Source organism: Psilocybe cubensis, chromosome 8 (assembly GCF_017499595.1).
Source record: "Psilocybe cubensis strain MGC-MH-2018 chromosome 8, whole genome shotgun sequence".
Classification (NCBI taxonomy): domain Eukaryota; kingdom Fungi; phylum Basidiomycota; class Agaricomycetes; order Agaricales; family Agrocybaceae; genus Psilocybe; species Psilocybe cubensis.
This window is the reverse complement of record NC_063006.1, coordinates 2,804,777-2,826,475: the sequence shown is the minus strand read 5'-3', so window position 1 is coordinate 2,826,475 and position 21,699 is coordinate 2,804,777. Positions and strand designations below refer to the sequence as shown.

At 45.6% G+C, this 21,699-nt stretch overlaps 7 protein-coding genes across 7 annotated transcripts; 6 read left to right on the top strand and 1 right to left on the bottom strand.

Moving 5' to 3' along the window:
* Positions 1-3,594: 3,594 nt before the first annotated feature.
* On the top strand, positions 3,595-6,014 carry JR316_0009354 (Alpha-factor-transporting ATPase; the record flags this gene model as incomplete). The annotated part of the gene is made up of 5 exons (XM_047895058.1): positions 3,595-3,624; positions 4,018-4,556; positions 4,597-5,086; positions 5,122-5,248; positions 5,278-6,014. 5 exons carry the CDS (start codon positions 3,595-3,597, stop codon positions 6,012-6,014), a joined length of 1,923 nt encoding a protein of 640 aa, XP_047746517.1.
* Positions 6,015-8,135: 2,121 nt separating this feature from the next.
* JR316_0009353 (Putative helicase MOV-10) lies at positions 8,136-8,608 on the top strand (the record flags this gene model as incomplete). Its single annotated transcript, XM_047895057.1, has 2 exons — positions 8,136-8,196; positions 8,268-8,608. 2 exons carry the CDS (start codon positions 8,136-8,138, stop codon positions 8,606-8,608), a joined length of 402 nt encoding a protein of 133 aa, XP_047746516.1.
* A 59-nt stretch (positions 8,609-8,667) lies between these two features.
* JR316_0009352 (uncharacterized protein) lies at positions 8,668-9,422 on the bottom strand (the record flags this gene model as incomplete). Its single annotated transcript, XM_047895056.1, has 4 exons — positions 8,668-8,676; positions 8,726-8,812; positions 8,875-8,983; positions 9,043-9,422. The coding sequence occupies 4 exons, from the start codon at positions 9,420-9,422 to the stop codon at positions 8,668-8,670; spliced, it is 585 nt and encodes a 194-aa protein (XP_047746515.1).
* A 763-nt stretch (positions 9,423-10,185) lies between these two features.
* Positions 10,186-11,304, top strand: JR316_0009351 (uncharacterized protein; the record flags this gene model as incomplete). Its single annotated transcript, XM_047895055.1, has 5 exons — positions 10,186-10,210; positions 10,265-10,413; positions 10,466-10,555; positions 10,580-10,679; positions 10,760-11,304. The coding sequence occupies 5 exons, from the start codon at positions 10,186-10,188 to the stop codon at positions 11,302-11,304; spliced, it is 909 nt and encodes a 302-aa protein (XP_047746514.1).
* A 203-nt stretch (positions 11,305-11,507) lies between these two features.
* JR316_0009350 (uncharacterized protein) lies at positions 11,508-12,218 on the top strand (the record flags this gene model as incomplete). Its single annotated transcript, XM_047895054.1, has 2 exons — positions 11,508-11,850; positions 11,914-12,218. The coding sequence occupies 2 exons, from the start codon at positions 11,508-11,510 to the stop codon at positions 12,216-12,218; spliced, it is 648 nt and encodes a 215-aa protein (XP_047746513.1).
* A 7,244-nt stretch (positions 12,219-19,462) lies between these two features.
* JR316_0009349 (uncharacterized protein) lies at positions 19,463-19,846 on the top strand (the record flags this gene model as incomplete). Its single annotated transcript, XM_047895053.1, has 2 exons — positions 19,463-19,480; positions 19,556-19,846. 2 exons carry the CDS (start codon positions 19,463-19,465, stop codon positions 19,844-19,846), a joined length of 309 nt encoding a protein of 102 aa, XP_047746512.1.
* A 229-nt stretch (positions 19,847-20,075) lies between these two features.
* JR316_0009348 (uncharacterized protein) lies at positions 20,076-20,583 on the top strand (the record flags this gene model as incomplete). The annotated part of the gene is made up of 2 exons (XM_047895052.1): positions 20,076-20,257; positions 20,310-20,583. 2 exons carry the CDS (start codon positions 20,076-20,078, stop codon positions 20,581-20,583), a joined length of 456 nt encoding a protein of 151 aa, XP_047746511.1.
* Positions 20,584-21,699: the final 1,116 nt, after the last annotated feature.

Genomic DNA, 21,699 nt, shown 5'->3' with positions numbered 1-21,699 from the left:
AGCAACGTGTCCAGAAAGGGGGGAGGATTGGTCAAAAGTGGAAGAGAGGGTGGTGGTATGTTATAGTGAAGTACTACAGAATCTTGAGTTTGCAGAAGAGGACGGTAGAGCGTCAGGGATCTGGGGGAAGTATGCTGTGTCATTCAAATGGGATAGGCAGGTCGGAAATGTCAACAGGGAAGCTCTGTACAAAAGAAAAGGAAAGCGGTAGTATATGACCGATTTCCCAGGAGCTCCAGGGGTGCTATAAAAACGGGCGGGTTCCAAAGATAAATGACCAACGCACCTGGAATAGCCAAAGATCCCTCCCGACAACTTGACACCCACAGCCGATTTTGCGCTCTAGAGTTGCTATCAAACGAGGCAGTTACCCTCACCATCCCTTCCTGTTCGCCCGTTGTGATCCGATTGAGTTCCGAAGTATGGCGTATCCGAGACAAAAGTTGGGAGGGGGCTGCGGTTAGCTCACTTTGGACTCCGTTCGTGATTCACGTTGAAGTTTGATTTTCCAGATCGCGGACTTTAATTTTTAAAACTGCGCAGTATATGCCCACGGCATTCAACCTGTGTGACAAGCGACCTCAGTCATATCCGCCGTCTTCCGATGCCAACTAAACATAAAGAAATCAGGTTGGCTGCGAGCATGCATGTGCTCATGCGTGTGTGGTCCGCTTTTAGGCGCGATAATTTTTTTCCACACTAACGTGATATTCAAATATTTAAATTGGTTTGGGTCCATTCCCAATGCATGTAACTGGTTTATTACATTCGAACATGACACTTCGGGGAATCCAATAAACAAAGGCCCTTTATATCAATTTATCACTTTTTAAATCATTTTTCTAAAATTCATTTTTATTCGATATTATTTTGTATTTAATATTTTCAATATATCAATAAAGTGTTCTGTTTATAGTATGTTTTATTCCATTGAAAGGATTTATATATATTTACTTCATAACTTGATATATAGGTCCTATCCACAGAAAAATTCAGAAAATCTTTATTTTTGTTTATTTGGCCGAATAATACATTTTCTGTTTGAGAAATCCATACTTTAGTTAGTTTATTCTCTATTTAGACATATATTTTATGTTTTGATATTTAATCTGTTTGGGTACAGAGTTCGACACTAAATTTTATTTCTATTTTGTTAAAAGTAAATCTCACTCATTTTAAAAATATTCTTTAACTTAAAAAGTTTCTCAAATAGTGTGTAAAATAGATTAAATAAAAATCTCCTTTATATTGAATGCCCACTCATCGCCCACTCATCGCCCACTCATTACCCGCATCATTACCCATTGTGAACCCACAGAGAGTATCATTACCGCAAATCGCACGACGCTAATCATTACTATATATCTTAGAAATATTCCACACTGTTCTAACCATTCCGCTCTCAAGTTTTTGTCGCGCTCCCCACCGTTCAACCTTCAATATACCAATCAATTCAAACCCATTCGCGAGCGCTCAACAACCCGGAACGAAGGCCATGTATGTGGTAGCAATGTGTTAACAACTCATTTACGGAACGAAGGCCTCATGATTACCTATATTTATTCAGATTTTTGAGAAATAATAGACTAACATCCACAATGTCCTGTGTTGCCGATTTTAATGTTATTACATTGTAATCAATATATGAGTTGGATAATGTTATTACATTGTAATCAATATATGAGTTGGATGAAGTTTCTGATACGGCTAATGGAATTTTGAGTCAATACACCAAACACAAAGTAAATGACTACAAAGCCAACTCTGTCGCAACACCTCCATCGGATTTTTCCATCCCGCAACGACAAGCAAGTGAGCAACGAGCGCTTAGCTCAAGAATGGCTCAAATGTGTGGTCAATCGCAAGTGCGACATAGCCAAAGAGCGAAAGGATCGAGATCTTGAAGTTACGGTTGTGTATTTCGCTCGTCACCTAGAATCGAAGGGCATGTACAACATTTGGAGAAAGGGTGAAAGGGTTCGCTGATGAGCAAACGAAGAGGAAGAATAGGGAGATGCAACAGCATACATAGAGATCCACGGCAGCTGCCTCCGTTCCCAGGGTGGCATACTGACGAACATCGTCAGAATTTTGCCTCAAGGAGAGGCGGAAAGTGAGAGAAGAGCCCAAACGCGTTTATTGATGTGCAGAAGCAGATGCGCCTGGATGTTGTCACATGTCTAAGCCTGTCAGAAGCATCATGCAATGCAATCCTACTAGGTCGTGGAGTTGAGTTGGAAGAAACACCGGTATCCGAACGATGACAAGTCCGGGATCTTGTTTATCTGCGAGGTGCCTAGTTGCTTAATATCGCATAGTGTGCAGTGACAGTAATACTGACGCACATTCAACCTGGACCATTACTAGTCAATGCCTCGGTTAGTTAGAGTCCGTATAATGTCCAACCGCACCTCTTGCGCGCCATCGTTCCATCCTTCTCATATCAGGATAGTTTCCTAGATTTAATAGGGATCGTTGGTGTTCCGGATAGGAAATGGACCATGTAAGTTACTACAGAAAATTAGGTAGACTTAGGTAGACAGAACGGAACATACTTGTGTAGAACAAGAGGAAAGAAACGGTGAAACGAACGACTTGAGTGAGAATCGTGAAGTGGGCGCTGGGCAATGGCCGTGTTGGACTGTTTAACGAGATTTTAAACCACCCACTGGCAGGACGAAATGCGGTTGGAAAGTCACCGAAGAACATTATATCAAGTAGAGCTTGGGTTAATAATTTTAGTATATCAATACAGATATTCATGCATGAAGCAACATACTTTATAGCATTGAAGAGAATTATTAGACGGGAACATCTCGTATTACAGTACGTGCAAAACAGTCGCGACTGGCGCCGCTCGAACACCTGATCCTACACACAGATGCCGCTCCAAGTTTCCAAATTAAAACGGCAACCTGCAAAGAGGGTAGCTCGCAGAGAGGGTGCCTACAGTAGGCAGCGTCGTACAAAACGTAAATTTATAGCAGCATTCAACGTTCAATCCTTGAATGTAGGTGGATGCTTCGTTGAATAATTGAGGTCTGTAGGGCAATGAGGCGGCACATATGCTGTAGAATAAGTTTTCTGCACTAATAGCAAAGATGACTCCTCACCTATGTTTGTGACGCTCGTATACGGGTCTGGCAGGCGAAGAGGCGGCGGATGTGCTGTAGAACGCGTTTTCTGTCTGTAGCACATACAAATACGATTCGCACCTATGTTTCTGTGTAATTCACTATCCATATGAATTGTAGTTCCCCTCCGTTTTGTGTCGCTCACCCGGCGACTATTTGCTCTGCCCTCCCGAGCCGGGTCTATCTGCACAATGTCACTTGAACTACAATTGTATTGCTAGCACGCAGCTAGCTTCACCAAGTTTATGGTATTAGAGTCTACACTAAAGTGCTACTACAGTTAAGCTCGTATTCGAATTATTCGAACCATCTATGCCGTACGACGTACTTCATAGGTGTGAGTGTTGAGAGAGAAGAGGAAGGGCGTCACACCGTCACAAAATCCCCTTGATACAGAGCAGAAGTCTCATGCCGCTGATGCCGTGCCAACAATCACGCGCATCACCAATTTGGCGACGGCATGAGCGGCATCGAACTTCTGCGGTACATTGTTGGCGAGCTGGCCATATTCTCATGCTTTCTTCTTCTGTTCCATCCATGCACATCTAGCGGGTGAAGTAGCACATTAGCGCAGCAATCCATGTAAACAGTCTAGCGTAGTGTACCATGTAAATACTACAGGGAGCTAAACCGAACGATATTGTGCGTAAGGTGTAATCGAAGATAAGACAGTGCCAACACAGATGTTAAGCGCGTAGGCTCGCCGTAAGTAACTCAATTTTCTTCACAATGTTGTATATTTGGTCAGTCATTCAGCGCAGATCCAGTTCAGTGAACAAGACACCGCAAAACTTTTGTTGAAGCATGTCTGGTAAGTCGCAACTCCAGTGTACCCGCTGTTTGCTAACCGTGCGATTCCCCTCGTAAAATCATTCCTACCAAGTTTTCCGGCGGCCTCGCTCTTTACAACGTCACCTTCGCCTATCCTTCCAGACCAACTGTACCCGTTCTTTCCGACATATCATTATTCCTTCCCGCCAACGACACGACGTTCATCGTTGGCTCCTCAGGATCTGGGAAATCCACCGTCACACATCTTCTTTTGAAGATTTACGAACCCCAGCAGGGTCTCATGAACTTCGATGAATGGGATATGGGCCTTTTGGATCAAACTTGGCTCCGTTCACACGTTGCGTGTGTTGGTCAACAAGGAGCCGCGGGCGTTGTCATTTTCGATGAGAAGAGCATTTACGAAAACATCGCAATGGCGTTGCACGATCATCCGAACGGACTTCCAAGCCGGAGACAAGTGGAAGGCGCATGCCGTGCTGCATTGCTGCATGAATTTGTGCGAGATCTACCTCAAGGCTACGATACTCTTCTCGGTGGAGGTGCAGGCATTGGTGTCAGTGGTGGGCAGAAGCAGAGGCTTGCGATTGCACGGGCGTTGTTGCGGAATCCAGCTGTTCTGATTCTCGGCGAGTCCTTTCGCTTTCATACCATGATTCTTCCAGACTTATAGTTTACAGACGAGGCCACTTCCGCCCTCGACGCTATGGCGACACAACAAAACGACTATTGTTATCACCCACGACCTCTCCCAAATCACCGCTCAGGATTTCGTTTATGTGCTTAAGGATGGCCGCGTCGTCGAACAGGGGTATAGGTCTGACCTTGAGGAAGTCAAGGCCGATTATGGTAGTGACCAGGGCGAGTTCAAAAAGTTGATGGATGCTCAACGCGAGACTGGTGGTTTCCTCCCCGAGAAAGACGACGAGGAGAAGCCTGTGCCCGCTTTGGATCTACAGGAAGAGGCCGATGAGAACAAAGACAAGGATACGCCACAGTACCTCAAGCATCAGAGCCTCACCCTGCGACCAATGACATTCGGCGCGTGGATGTTCTACGTTCTTGACGACCTCATCGGTACTAAGCCTGCCATCGCTGCCTCTGCCACCGTCCATCCATCCAACGAAACTCAGGAAAGTCTCGAAAATCAACCTCGACGCGGCGTCCATCTTCGGCCATGTTTCCTTCGGGTCTTCAGCTTCCAACTTCTCCTGATTCTGCACATACGGTCAACACAAGACGATACAGCCTCCCTCCTACTCCTACCTCCGCGACTTTCACTGCTTCCACCTATCGGATGTCGACGGCGACGGCGGCGACATATAGTGTGGAGAAACTCGAATTCAATTTGCAGAAGAAGACGATGGAGAGGAGTATCAAGACGTGGAGAGCGAAGAACCCCTCCCACCGTTCTGGGCGCTCATGCGTATCGCATACAGGTCCATCTCGCGCAAGCTTCTCCTTTTCTTCGGGCTCGTTGTCTGCGTGATGAACGGTGCCATGACGCCCATTTTCTCCTACCTGCTCTCCCGCCTCTTGTATGTGGTCTCCATTGGCGCTCAGGACCTCAACGCCATCAACACTTACGGTGGACTTGTGCTAGGCGCAGCGGGTATGGAGGGGTTCCTCCTCGGTGTGAAGTACTTTGTCATGGAGACCGTCGGAATCTCGTGGGCCACGTCGCTGCGCAAGCGCACATGCGGAAAGATCATGTCGCAAGACCGTGCATGGTTCGACCTGTCCAAACACTCCCCCGCGCGCCTCGTGCAGATTCTCATCAAGGATGGGGATGACGCGCGGGACCTCATTGCCGTTGTGTGGGGTCAGATGGTGGTTGTGGTCGCGATGTTGAGCGTGGGTCTAGTGTGGGCGTTGGTGGCGGGGTGGCAACTTACTTTGGCGGGCATGGCGATTGCACCGATTTTTGCGGGTGTGATGGCTATCCAGACCAAGCTTGTGGGGAGGTGCGAGGTCAGGAACAAAAGAGCGAGGGAGGAAGTCGCGAGGGGATACTACGACGTGAGTAATGATTATAGCCATCCAGACTCCGTACTATCAACTAAACAGACAGTAGATTACAATGCTATGTAAACCAATACAATAAATTTTTGGTCTTCCAAATCCACCCAATTTTTGGGGCCCGGTTTACATTGTCAAGCAATATCTTTATTAACTTTACAATATCCAAACAATTATTTGTTCTACCCTGCAAATTCAAGTAAGAATTTTCGCATGTTTACGACAAGTCCGGTTGACCGGCCATTACATAACCGGTCGACATAGGGGCCGTATGTCTTGGCCCGGCGCGTGTGTTAAATATAACATACGATCGCTCATTTGAAGTTTCACACACGGTAAGTACGATCCCTCTAATTTCTTACGCCCGAGTTTTTGTGTCAAAAATACAATATGTTTGTGATTGCTGCAACCAGTTACTTAGGTGAGAGAAGTGAAGATGTAACAAAATGAACCGCGGGTATGACAAAAGTCCGCTCTGTGGTGTCCGAATATGCCTTAAGGTCAGTGATAGCTGCACATGTCATAGTAGATAAGATTAAAATCATCCAAACGGGGCCGCCTCAGTACACCACGGTTAAGTACTACGTGGAAATAGGATTTATGCTAAAACCGCGTGTGGCAGACTTGCACAAAAAATAACATCAATCTTGCTGTTGTCCGGTATAGACTTTGATTATTTCCAAGTTCTAGCTGGCTAATGATTGCCTGCGGCACTGAATTTGTTACAGAGACATTGCAGAGACAGGTAGAAATCCTGGTTTTCGGGATTACTTCATTCTGAATCTATCGAAGACATTGACCTAAACTCGGGATTCAAGATTCATTTTGTGGGATTGATTTCACGTGGAATGCGGGTCCTGAATGCGGCTCGAGGGACTTTGAGCAATTTTATATGGTTACAGTGGTTTCAGAGTTAAAGGTCCCTTATTCACTGAATGTGTACGATAAAGTACATTGTAGATTACCTGTTATGGTTACTGTATATTCACTGGTTCAGTGAATTCTTTGAACTCACATGATATGTTCATGTATTTATGTTCATTGTATCGTATAGTACTGTACAGTGTAACAACACTATGTGTTTCTCGAAGGGGTTCCACAGCACGTATGTCGCCGGTGTTTGGGATTTTGGCGAATTTGTTTGTTTGGTGTCTGCACCTAGCTTCCCTTGTTGTCCCATATGCGAAATGCCGTGGAAATCGTTGTACCACTCTTCGTAGTCCCATGGGTAATATGGGTCGTCCGGTACGTGGTTGGTGGTGTCATCATCTTCCTCCTCTGACTCTTCTTGGGGAGGGTGTTCTGTTTTCTTCTTCTTCTCCCAGCTTTTCTCATCGTTGTCCTTTCTCCTCTTTCCGGGCTTGTGCATGGTGAGCTCTCCTGCTGGTTGTGTATTCTCGCTGGACCTGATTTAGTGCGTTTTAATGTCTCGTCAAAGTGGGGTTGGTGTGTTTTTGGCGCACAACTCACTTGTTTGGTTCCTCTTGTCTTGGCCTTTCCCTCGCTGCCATGCGTTGTCGTTGAGCTGTATTGTTATCGGGCCTGGTTGCCAACTTTACGCGGTTTATATGGTTTTCGGTCTGCGGGCTTCTTGCTCATTGCTACCCACGCTCGTTTCGGCTCGTCATTCTCGCAGGGTTCTGACTCAGGTTTTTTCCGTATCCTGACGGTCGTAGTTATTCTCTGGTTGTACGTATGATGTGGGCTATGTGATTTTCGGGGCTCCTCTCAGGGAGTTACGCTGTCGTCCGTTGCGTCGTGTTCTGGGTTTCATTGACCTCTAGGGTGCCCATAGTGCATTCTCTTGTTAGGTAGTTGTTTGTGGGCATGGCGTACTCCGTTGTGTCAAGTTGTTTGGTGACCCAGTTTCTGTGTGCGATCTGTCTTTGCTTTCCACGTCTCAATAAATCGCATCTTGTTACGTCGTGTTTTATGCATTTTTCTTTTAGTGTCTGGTTGGTTTTTGGGTTAGTTGTGTATCCTCTTACATATCTAGCTTTTATCTGGTATTATATGTGTCAGAGCTTGTGCTAGTGCTCGTTGATACAGTGTGATTGGGCTAGATTTTCGCGGCGTGCAACGCTACGTTGTCCATCTTTGACTCCACCACGGTTTTCCTTCTAGGGTGTTCAGGGTTCCCTGGGTTGTGTCTATCTTTCCTGGATCGCAAAGTCTCCTTTCTGAGGCGGGCTTATGCCTGTCTCAGTCTCAACCTTCCCCAGTGTTTATTGTGGGAAAATTTTTGAACGTGGTGGTTCATGGTTAAGAAGCGATTTATTACACATTTTCAACTACAAGAAATCTGACAACCATACACAAATCTAGTGGCGCTTACCCGCGCACAAGCCCTGCTTATTGTAGTAGGCAACCCTACAGTACTCTCCCTCGACCCGCTGTGGCGCTCCTTTCTTAACTACATCCATAGCTGTGGTGGCTGGCGAGGCAAAGAAATCAACTGGGATCCCAAGGAACCTGTCTTCTCAGATGGTTTGTACAATGCTACCAGGAAATCACAAGCAGAAGCCGAGTTAGAGGACACGATCGCCAAACTTTGCGCGATGGTTATTCAAAAGCATGAAGACGATGGATTCGAAATTGATGATGAAGATGATAAAGATCAGGATGCAGCTGCGTTCGAAAGACCAATTCTACGAGAGGCGGAGTGAGTAAATTTTGAGACCTGAGCGTGTTGTAGTTTGCTGTTGTATCATGAACCAGAAAGGGTTTACGTTGCCTGAAGCTAATATTAGGATATACACTTCAAAGTCCAACTCAAATCATACCCAGTGATCCATCCCAGTAAGATTTTGGTAATATAAAAGAACCTGAGCCACATCATGGCTTGACAAAAAATTGTTGGCGAGCAAAACCTACAGACGGGGTGCTCAGTTTAAGACCAAATACCAGCAATATCAAGCACAAAGCTACTTACGAACAAGAAAAAGCGCAGTGCACTCCACCCAGCTGCTTTGTGGATCATCCTCCAATATGTATCGATAAAGGCCTTGACACCTTTGACATAATTTGCGATGAATTTATTTCTAATTATATGCGTGTCAATCATGTTTATATAGAAAGGTCTAAAAAGAGGTCTACTCACCGATTTGCCTGTACAAATATCCACCGTGCCCATAGAGCATGCATGACCTTGTGTTCTTCCTTCACATCGTCGCTTTCCCAAATTTTGTCCTCGCGATCGATAATTTCCCATGACAGTACTCCGTATTCCGCGAGAGGCAAGGTACCCAAGAGGTCGAAGAGGTAGGGTCCCCCTGGACGGCAACTATACGTGATGGTAGCACCTGTGATGTGACTTGGAACAGCCGCGATGCTTTCGTCGATGGCCGGACCACCACCGTCTCCGAGATGACTTGGAGACATTGGGAGGTAAGGGTATCGTGCGGCGGGCCCGAGAGGCGCGTCGGCGGGCGGAGGTGTCGGATAACGTGAAGTCGGCGATCGCGGGCGTGGCTCTTCCATTGGTCTCGAGGAGCTGGGGGTGTGATCACTTGTGGCTGCTTTCATAGACACCTAAATATCAAATCTATAGAGAGAAAATTCTAATAAAAAATCGTACAAGTTCCCGGTCTCTTTCGCGGATCGTTAATGCTCGACATGGTTGATTGAACTGAGGATGATTATTGTACCTGTCCTCGGCGTGGCCTAGGTGTGTCTCCGACGGAGCACGCGCAGAGTACGATGTGTGCCTAGAGGAAGACCCGAGCACTTCACTGCGACTTTAAATTTGTTGCGCTGTGAAGTGTGTCGGAGAATGAAAAAACAGAGTGCAGTCACAGTCACTGCAGAGTGACTGCGCTCTGACGGCAACACTACGTCAACGGTCACAACGAATCAGTTTGAACAAGTTACACAGTAAATTTCAATCCATTTTGACCGCGGTACTGGTTTTTTGTTGCGTATGGTTGAAGATTGAATGTTCATATCATTCAGCGATCTTATCACACAATAAAACCATATTGAATATGTCGAATCCAAACAACGCTCCCAGGCACACGCTCAAAAGCCTAAATAATCCAAAAAGGAGTGCGTCATTTAAAGTTCGTTGATACATGTTCGTTCAACAAGATACACACGCTCAAAAGCCTAAATAATCCAAAAAGGAGTGCGTCATTTAACGTTCGTTGATACATGTTCGTTCAACAAGATAGGGTTGACTCGTGTGGCAAATAAAACACCGTTGAACTCTTCACCTGGTCTTACATCCTTCCCCTAACAAGCAATAATGCCACTTGCTTCCACCCTTAACAGTAAGCCCGTTTTTATGGGCATCTTATCATATAGCTTATTATGTTTTTCGCTAGAAATCCGACCAACTGAGCACAGGAATGGCAAGGTACTTCGATCACAGAAAGCTTTGCAACACACTAACAGCACACAGGGCCCAGCATCTCAACTGCGAGAGCTTCTTAAACTAGACAATAATGATCCCAATCATATCCGGGATATCTATGTTAGTTGCCTTTTCTCTCCTCGTAGACCCTCCTCTTATACCTTAACGACAGAATGACATCAAAAGGATCGGAGAAAAGTATTTGAAGATAGAGCTTTGTCCCACTGTTCAAGCGGAGAAATTAATATTCGTCCGTAAAGAGGTCTGTACATATTTCATGTTTCAGGTGTACAGTCCTTTGATCGCTTGCTTCCAACAGCTTGTCGAAAAATATCCAAATACATTTAACAAGCAAGATTCTGAGATACGGTTGTGTCTCGCGGAGCGTATGATTTTTCAAAACCATTATTGGGCGCGTTATTTGCAAAAAAAAAAGGCAATTAAGCAACATTCTTCATTTTTGCAGCAGCTCATGAAACTCTACAGAAATTATCTGGCTTGAGGAGAGGAACGACCGTGGATAGAAAACCTATCCTGCAAGAAACCGTTTCATTCTCTTCGTCATCGAAAAACCCAACAAACTCCAATGGGTACCGCGATTATATCGTTCCAACCAGGTTCAGCAACGAGCCTGGGCCGTCAACAGAAACCAATACCGCAGGAGGGATACCGTCGTCACCCCAAACACTCTGGACAACACCCTCCAGAAGGTCGAATAATGCCAGCCGCAGTTCCATTGGTTCCATGCCATGCACACCATCCTCATCCCATGGAGGCGATGCCATTTATCACTTTCTCGACTCATGCTTACCTTCCATGGCCCATCTTTGGGAGGATTTCGACGCTTATGGGCTTAACGATGAACAGATGCTCCTGGCTGTTTCAAGTTGGACACCAGAGCATATCAACTCGTTTTTACACCGATTCGCGAATAAATGCCGGAAGCCTGTTTCCGAGATGGATATTGAAATGTTGCAAGTCCATTTCCTAAGTTATTTCAAGGGGGGGTAGGGATGCACAGTTTTTTAAATTCTATTCAGTTTCTTCTTGATTTCTTGTAGTAACCGTTGTACCCAAATATTCATTCTTATAAAAATATACTGGTTCAAATACATATATTGAAGTTATCTGGGAACAAGTACGCGCGCGCCATCATTTCTTTTGCCGGCGCCTGACCTTTGACTTTTGATCTTGAACCACCACCATCACCAGCAATGGCGCCCCGCGAACCCACCCGCGCACAGCTCTCCTCAAAACTCTTGTACCAACAAAACACACCCATCTTCCTGCTCAAACTGCAAAACCGCATGAATGGAATCCCCGACGCAGACGACTTAGAAACCTATAACGAGGGCGACGACGACGAATTCGAGTACACAGGCGAGGGTCGTGCGCCCATCCCGCGAAGACCCCGCCCAGCGATTCCCGAGCGCCCTGCAGATGACCCAGGGAGCGCGGATGAAGATGACGAGTTTGCCGACGAGAAGCCGCAGGTGGTGGTGTTGAAGGCTGGGAAATATCTCACTGAATTCGAGGCAGAGAACATCCGTCGTGCAGGTGCGTGGCATGCTTTCTGTTACCGCTCTAAACCTGATGAATTATGCTTTTTGTGTGTTACAGAAAAGGGCCTTCCTCCGCTGCTGTCTCCAGAAGAGAAAGCTGCTGCCGAAAAGGCAGCTTCGGAAGAGAAATCGGGTAAAGAGGCGAGCTCGTCGAGCTCGAAATCAGCTTCTCAGGGACTCTCGTTCTCCTCGTCGTCCAAACCGGGTACAGCAGGAGCAAAATCGAACAAAAGAAAAGCCATTGGGCAGCTCGACGAGCTCAAGGCCGAGTTGAAATCTAAAGAAAAGACCCCAAAAACCTCGTCGTCCAAGAAGGCCAAGAAGCAGAGCAAAACATTGCTCTCTTTTTGGGATGATACATGAGAACATATACGGGTTGAATTGAGTATACGCCGTTATCCGACGTGAATGCCGTCTTTGCATCGCCCTAATCTCTACGTTCGCGGTGTCGTGCGGAAGTTCGGGATACCTTCTATCTTCGTTTGCACCATCAATGGTATAGTACCATTGCCTCACACATCGCGCCTCCTTCCGCCCCTACTTTGCCTGTATATTTAGGGGTCGAATCTCTTCTAATTATCGATCGCGATAGACTGTACGCCTTCATGTTGACAGGTTGTACCTCTCAACCTCCAGTTCTTCCTTCATTTCATCTTGAAGACTTTTCATCATTCTTCCAGCACGCACTATGCCTGGGAGTCAGGTATGCATCTTCAAAAATGGTTTGGGAAGTCGCATCTCCAATCACATTAATTTTTTCCTCCTCAAATCTCGTTCAGTAAACGATCTCCAGCCGCCGTCTCAAGTCGTACATCCAACTTTAAAGCGCCTCGGCGTTCAACATGGATGTCACCAACCAGCTCTGCAACCTAACCTCGCGAAAGTACGGTATACCGAGGTCCTTGATCTATCTCCCGTTTACAAACACCTCTTCACGGAATCCTCGCCTTACACATTGATCCGTCGCCCTTCCGTTCGCAATTTGGTCTGTCTACACATCTTTTGGGGGTCAGATCTTCAGGTCTCAGGGTTTCAAGTCGAATTTTTGCCTGCGATAGATCAGGTCTTGATGCGACCAGATTACACCTTCCGGCCTCAACTCGCCCATCACGATAGTTTGCTTCTTGGAAATTTTGTCAAGAACCCAGGCACCGACATGACCGCGAACATCGATTCACGTTACCTTTGTATACGGTGTTCGAGAACCGCGAGCTCTACGATTCTTCTCTAGTTTAGGTATTGTTGGGTTACAAGGTTTACATTTAAATACTTATGGTTTTAAAACTCAAGAAGTTTTAAGTTTGGGCGCGTTGGACGCAGGTGTGTATTCTTCAACACTCTGAACACTCTGCTTGCAATTGGGTATTGACATGTGACATCTTATCTAGCTTGCAGCTCCTCTCTTCTCCATCTATTCTATCTCCTGCCATGTTCATGTTCTGCGAGCAAAGCTGGCTCTGGTTCAATGTCGATTTACGCACAATCTAATGTACCACCACCACTGCATATCAGTCTTCAAAGTCGGATCACATGTTATCATCCATCATCTACCTCCTTACTAATTTATTCATTCAATGCTTGATTTTAAACGTTACCTTGTGTCGTTTTGCGGGTGGAAAGTTCTTTCTTCTTTGATATTTTTCTTCAAGTATATTGTTGAATGGTGGAGGATATAAGGCCCTGGTTACATTTTATTTCTTCTCAATTCTCGTTTTAATTAATGTGCAGTTTTGACTCGGTTGAGTGAATTTCTGGCGAGTTAATAGTCGGATAAATGTTGAGATCTAATAATAGACTGAAAAAAGAGCCTAACCAGCGGAGGTTAGCCCCGCCCGAAGGCCAGTTGGGGGCGTAACCGGTCTATCTACACAGAGAAAACTCACCGGGGTTGACAGAGGCAAACTGGGTAGTGTCGCAATATGGCAAAGGCCGCGCCGCAATACGTCATGACAAGGCTGCAATAACAAGGTCAGAACTCAATTTGGGAGAAACAAGTTTGTGGACTTACAGAGGTTTTCCACCTCGTTCTCGGGAAATCCAGACAGTGTACTCTGCTCGGCGATACGTCGACAGCAAACTCGCTGTAAAACAAGTTAAGCACAAATCACAAACAAAGTAAAACAGTGACTTACCAGCATGAATTCTTCGCTCGGCTCCTGGCAGAGGTTTTCCATGTAAAACCTATCCCCTGCTTTTGCAAAGTCCTGCACAGATGGCCGACCCTGCTCGGCGGATGGCCATACGTCGTGTCACAGCAAAATAACAACCTGTATAACAAGTTAAGCACAAATCATAAATACATTAAATAGTGACTTACCAGTTTGGAACTCTTGCTCGGCGGACGGCGATACGTCGTCTCAGAGGTTTTCCATGTAAAAACCAATCCCCGCCCTCTGAAGGTCCCGGAAATACGTGGAATCCACTCGTCGGACGGCGATACATCGTGTCAGAGCAAAATATCGAGCTGGATAACAAGGTAAGCACAAAACATAAATACATTAAAAGGAGACTTACCAGTGTGGAACTCTCGCTTGGCGGACGGAAATATGTCATGTCAAAGGTTTTCCATGTCCAAACCTATCGCCTGCCTTCGGAAAGTCCTGCACAGATGGGCGACTCTGCTCGCCGGAGGGCGATACATCGTGTCAGAGCAAAATTACGAGCTGTATAACAAGGTAAGCACAAAACATAAAGAAAGAAAGTGAATGGTGACTTACTAGTGTAAAAATCTCGCTCGGCGGACGGCAATACGTCGTGTCAGAAGTTTTCCACGTCAAAATATATCCCTCGCCCTCTGAAAGTCCCGGGAATCCGCTCGCCGGACGGCGATACGTCGTGTCAGAGCAAAACCTCGAGCTGTATAACGCAACTACAACACGCGTCAACAGGGTAAATAAAGATACATAGCACAAACAATACTTACCAGTATGCCGGACATTAAATATCCAGTCGGAGCATTGCTGACCTGCTCGCGGGAACGCGATACGTCGTGTTAGAGCATTCCTTCTACACAATCAGTCAGCAGGCACACCAACATGGAACACACAACACATACCTTTGTTGCACCACAGCATCTCTCGCCGGAAGACGATATGTCGTGTCAAAGCAAACTACACATGGGTCAGCAGGCATACCAACATGGAACACATATAACATACACCGCTCGCCGGACGTCCAAATATCAAGTCGGATTGCGGGAGCAGCCAACAAGTGAAGAGAAACGGACGGGCTGGCATACCGCAAGCATAAAGGCATACTCTGCGGGTAAAGTACGTTCAAAACTCGTCACTCTTTATACCTTTTTTCTTGCCTCATTTTAAGGGTCTTTATTTTTTTAACTGCTAGTCTCATCATTCCCACTAGTCGTTCTCGTTACACATCCTCGGAGACGAGGATGTTGTAACTCCCGAAGTTGTAGAAATTGTAAAAATTTCATGCCATAACCCTCCCTCCGACGAAAACTTGCTTCCCTCCACTGTAAGTATTTACCTTTCCTCTCATTATTCATACAACGTTATTGATAATTCACATCCATAAACTCACAAATATACATGACTTGCTGCCGCAATGCTCCAACATCCAGTGCTCCAATCTGCTCGATTGTTGAATGTTGCCTACCAACCGCGCTACACTTTACGTTTTTTTTACATTACACCACTTACGAGTATGTACACACCCTCCTCGCTGGCAGCACGTAACAAACTCCTACGTGTACTAACTAGCAGGTTCTCTCTCGTCCCAAAATAACCCTCCTCCACTCACCCGCGCGCGACGCGTCGCGTTTCCCGCAGGTACACCACCCGCATGCGCACTGTAAAATCGCACTGGACAAACGCGTATCCCAAAATGCACTGGACAAACGCGTATTCCAAAATACACACGCGACGCGTTTCCTCGCCACGTCGCGCCGCGCCAGAGATGCCTATCAGGCGCGTAAATCAATGACGAAATGCTGTAAAATTCATCAGCGCGCCTGCTTCCTTAAATTTACGATCCACATTAGGCTAGTACCACTCTCCCGATCCTCGAGAGCATCCTAATCTCGATTTACAGTGTGCAGAACAGCGTTTCACGTAACGCGTCGGGATGACGCACTTGTGTATGACCGTCAGTATGTACCTTGATTTTCAGCTTATCAGTCTGCAACTTGATCAGGTTTCTTCAATCTTATCACTTGTACCTTGTAGACTCTGCAGTCGCCCCTGGCAGCCAAATATAGATCAAGTATGTAGCCGTGCACGACGAAATGCGATGCATTGGCAGCTCTAATCGAGGGATTCACTTGTGATATAGTGTTTATATGTTTTGCACCATCGCGTCAGTGTGTAGGTTAATAAATCTGTGTAAAATTGACTTGACAACAACTCGGAAAACGCTTCAACGCCCTTTCGCTTTAAAACACCTCGAATTGCAATTTCCACCTAACTGCGCAGCATACAAAGCTCAAGACAGCTAAATACACTCACAAATACACAAATTCATCGTATCCCAACGCGATACACAGCCCGCGCGAACCGCAAACGCCGTCAACGCCGTCACCCTCCTCCTCTCCCAATTCATCGTTCTGCCCTTTTCAATCGTCTTCTTTCAGCAGCCTTCCCAATTCAGAATGGACTGCTCTAGATATAAAACACGTTCGGAGCTTCGCCGGTGCCCAGAAGCTCGTCGAAATGTGTGTTCGTTATGTGCATTTGCTGCACAAAATGCATACGTGGCGTTAATTCCGGTGTTTTTTCGTGTCTTTAAACGTCCCTGGGGTCTTTGAAGCGTTGAATAGGGGTGCATAGATGTCTGTGCGAGGTACGGGTGACGTCAGAATGATTGGAAATTTGTAAAATGTTGGATGTTATTTGAACACGGCTACCACTCGTATTTACCGTTTGCACGTAGATTGCGAGTTCTGGAGGTTATCTAGGTCATGTTACAGTAGTGCAATAGCATATTTGTAGTGATTTACACATTGAATTGTTGTGCCCAACAAAAATCTGTTGTGAAATTCGTTAAGCGCCCGAAAACACAATCAACCATTCACACTCAAAACCACAAACAACACCTTATCCACATCCACACACACATATACCCAACACCCCCTTCCAACGCACTACAGTCCCCAACTCATCCCGCCGCATATCTGAAGAGAAAACTCACCAACACCACAAATCACGTATGCCCACATCCTCCTCCTCTCCCGATTCGCGATTCAGGCCCATTTCCACCGTCTCCTTTCTATCCGGGAGTCATGCCGGCACCGTCCTAGAAGCTCTGCGATATGAGCTGCAACGAAAATTTTCGCAACATTCAAGGTGTGCTTTCGTACGTACCATGTCATTCTACGTCGATTTTGAGGGTTTTGGGGATTCCAGGGTGTTTTGGGTTGGTTTAGGGGCTGTGTGAATATGGTACGAGTTGGAAATTTGAGCTTGGAAGACCGAGATTTGCGGGTGAAGGAAATTGGTAACGTAGACAGTTGTAGATGCCCGACGGATGAAGAGAGCGGAATACGGCATTTCCAAGCTGTCTGTGGTTATTGGAGGTGTTTCTTGTGCGCCTATGTAGCGTGTCGCTTATCACCGAGACGCCAAGATAGCCATAAAATCGCTGGGCGTGTCGCTCAACGCGCGATTATCGACACGATGAGCGTGTCGATGTCCGTTTGACCATTTGTTTGATTTAGTACATAACTTATGTTTCATGTTTATGGTCGATAACATACAGAATATGTGGATGATTTCAGACACATATTATCAAACAGAAATTATATTTGAAATCAAACGCTATTTGTCAAACACAAAATATGTTTGTAATATTACAGCAAACTTGACAGGATTCCTGTCAAACATAAAGGTCATTTCATGGATCCACCAAAAAAAACCGCTATTTTCTTGCAAATTGATTTGACGATATATCGGCGATGTCCAATCGTCAGTATCATGTTGACGCGACGCGTAGTAAGTCAGGTCGCGTGAGTGTTAATAATCAAGGACACGACTTTTGTCTTTTCGGCATCAATTTCTTCAGACATACTAAGCCGCTGGCGTAACTTGCAAAAATCTTGCGGTATCCAAAATTATGCCACCAACATCTCCCACAGGCTCTTCGCACAGCAGGAATGCGAACGAGGATAGTCGGAGCTCAGGACAAAAAACTCACAGGGAACGGATCGGGCAGCGCGCAGGTTAGCACAGAGTGCTGATGAAGATAGTGGTTCACACACGAAGGAACCGGAAGACAAGAGGTCTTCGAAAAGCGTAACAAATGCATCCGATAAAACAACAACGTTCGAGAAAAATGAAGACTTATACCATTTCCCGATACATCTGACGAGGAAACCGACCCTAGTACGCGCAAGGAGGAAAAGGTACGCGAGGAACGAAAAGAAATGAATGGCAGGAATGAAACAGATTCAACGATGTCTGAACGGGCACAGGATAAACCTAGAATGAGACTCAAGCCGAAGGGGGCCGGAGACATGACGAATACGACGACGGTTATGCAAACAAGAAGCAAAGAATGAATGCGCCGTCTAGAAAAGCCCCTTGGGTTAATGGATTAGATCTTGAACGGTGTCAAAACATTGCTGAGATGTAAGTTGTAAATTTTGTTTTATGTGTCTGATACCGATGTTCACTTCCGTAGGTTGAATTGGGGAGTAGATGCCTTCGTGAATTGGATATTACCAACACCCGTAGAAGACGAGATACGTGAGTTAGTTGTTTCTCGAATCACAAAATGCCTTACCGCCGCCTTCCCCGACGCTGTAGGCTTTCCCTTTGGGAGTTATCAAACAAAATTATATCTCCCTCTTGGGTATGTGCTTTGCTAGTGAATGCATATCTACACGCTGATATGAATGCAGCGATATCGATCTGGTTGTACTTTCAGTACCGTCCTGCATGTCATGGCCAACACTCTTAAACGCCACGGAATAACTCCCATGTTACCATAATAGCGAAGGCTAAAGCCCGCATTGATAAATTTACCACTACCCATGGACGATTCAAAGCTGATATTAGCATAAACCAAGGGAATGGCCTCGTCTCAGGCCAGATTATCACTGGTTTTTTGAACGACATGATACCCAGAGCGAAAGGGAAGGAAAGCAAGGCGTTGCGGAGCCTGGTTATGATCACGAAGGCGTTCTTGAGCCAGAGGAGCATGAATGAAGTACAGTTTCCTGCAGATGCATCCCAAGATTCGGAGAGGGAAAATCGACCCAGAAAAGAATCTGAGAGTGTGGTGATGGAATTTTTCGAGTTGTACGAGAGATCTCTTTAGGGGACGGTGGAACCTATTTCAGCAAAAGGCAGCGAGGGTGGCCTGCCAAGTACAAAGAAATATGTTGTCAATTGAAGATCCTGCTGATCCCTGTGAGTATACCTTCAAATCTTTTCCTCGGTATTCTTCACTGACCATTACTTTGTAGCCAATGATATATCCAGCGGATCGTACAATGTCCACAAAGTCAGGACCGCCTTCTCTGGATGTCATGGAATTCTGACCTCCACGGCGTATATGCGTGTTGGATTTTGAGTTCACGGGACAGTGAAAGATCTGTGTCACTGAGAAGACGTTGCAAGCCTGAAGATTTAAGTATTCTACCAACGGTTATGGGCATCACCCAGGAGGTAAGTAACTTTATGTGTTATTCTGTAATTAGTTCAAACAGAACAGACCTGGCCTTTTAGATGATCAATCATCAGCGACTCGTTCAAGAATTATATGACAGAAGGGTCTTGCACAATATCCTCGGAGTGGAACCTCAGCCACTAGTCATTCGGGATTCCGATGACGAAGTGGACGACGAGCGCAAGAAGGAGCCCAAATCATATCTAGTTGAATCTGCATGGGAAAACGGGGACGGCGAGCTTCAGAAAATCATCTACATACCAGGAGTGGGAGGGACGCCCTTGACCAGTGAGATGGACTTGGAGTCACCATATTTAGATACTTTGTATAGCGTAATGAATATTAGTGGCAATTATACATTATAATCTGCGGAGTATGTCAGAATACTCACCTTCACTGGCATGACGCAGTGTTCGCAGGAAATTCGATACATACAACGATAGAAATGCAACCCAATACTAGGGTTAGGGTCACAAGTTAGGCGCTCGCAACCTCGCAAATCCTCACCGTCAACACCATCCTTGAGTTAGACTGACTAAATAACTACTGGCGCTCACTTATATTGACACTGGTCTCATAACATTGTTCTCCCTCATGTCTTCCCAATGGTCTATTCGATTCCTGAAAACCAAATACCCTCGACGATCAAGCCCAAACGATGTCGTCGACGCTATCAGGAGGTGGATTGGGGAGGTATTTGAGGAGATTAATACATCTGCGCAGAGAAGGGAAGGAGCAGCGCCAAATGTGATGAGTTCAGGGACATTGGTGATAACGTGAGTAACGAATTTTGGACGGAGTATTCAATGACATACGATGTATTTTCAGTTCAGCTCTTCATCTCTCTAACAAAACTCACCGAGATGGAGCACATCATATCGTGCACTGGACGGTTCGGGTGTTCGACTCCGAGGGCTTCTACGTAGGAGGAACTCATGTGTTCCGACAACAAGCTGCCACATTCTTGGATCGCGATTTAGAAAGCAGGAGATCGAGGTGGAGGAATCAAAAATTAGAAGACGTCCCATTCGAAGGAAAAGAAACGATACTCATAATAGGCGATACCCACGACAGTGTTCAAGTCGATGAACTCAGCGAATAGATTGTATGTTTGAGGGGATTGACACAAAGGAGCGCAATGTAACATACAATATGATTTGAGCACTATTTGTAAAATAAAATTTCTTGCATTTTAAACCGTGAACAGTGGGGAGCTCATATTGTCTGCTGTCTGCAAATAAAACTTCCCGTTCAACCTTAATACGTCTGCACAGAGAAGGGAAGGAACAGCTCTAAATGTGACGAGTTTAGGAACATTGATGATAACATGAGTAAGAGTATTCAATGACATACCATGTGTTTTCAGTTCAGCAGCTCTTTGTCTCCCCCAACAAGATTCACCGAAGGCATCGCTGAGTGACATCTCGTGGACCCTTTGTATGTTGTATCGATCAAAGTGTTCACGTCACATTACAATATGTTTAGTCGTAGGTACATATTGCATTTTTTATACAGATCTAACGTGGATAGACAGAAATATCATTCGAGGAATCTATACACTAAATAAGATAGATTAGTATCAAGTCCATTTCGAAACGACGGATAAAAACGGCATACCGAACCACGCTGAGTGAGTGTCCTCTCACCGTGGAACCCGCATGGGAATATCGTCCTGTGGACCACACCAGCAATAGTACATTCGTGGATGAGTATTGCTAGTCAAATAATAACACGCCATGAGTTCATAGAGCAGTTAACTGGAATACAGATAACTTCAACTTTACAACGAACGTACCTTGAAAACATTCTTTGTTTTCGGGAGAGACGAGGAGAGAAATATGACCTTGTCCAAACTTTGCATCGTAGGCAGGAAGACCTGTTTTAAAAGCTTCATACAGGCCTGGTTCTGAGCATATTACGTACGACTCTGTGCCAGGATGGTCTGTACGTTTTTTTTACAACCTAGTGTCCTGTGTTGCCGATAAGAATGTTATTAAACTTTAATCAATATACCGTTGGATGAGGTTTGGCTAAATGGATTTTGAGTCAATACAACGAACACAAAGTAAATGACTACGAAGCCAACTCTGCCGCAACACCTCAATCTCCAACTCAGAGAGAGAGACCCCAATTTGGAGGACCGGGCTGAAAAAAAAGAGGGGTAGGGTGACCGTTTGGATTGTTGTGCCCCCAAGCCCATGCCCATCTCTTCCCTTCC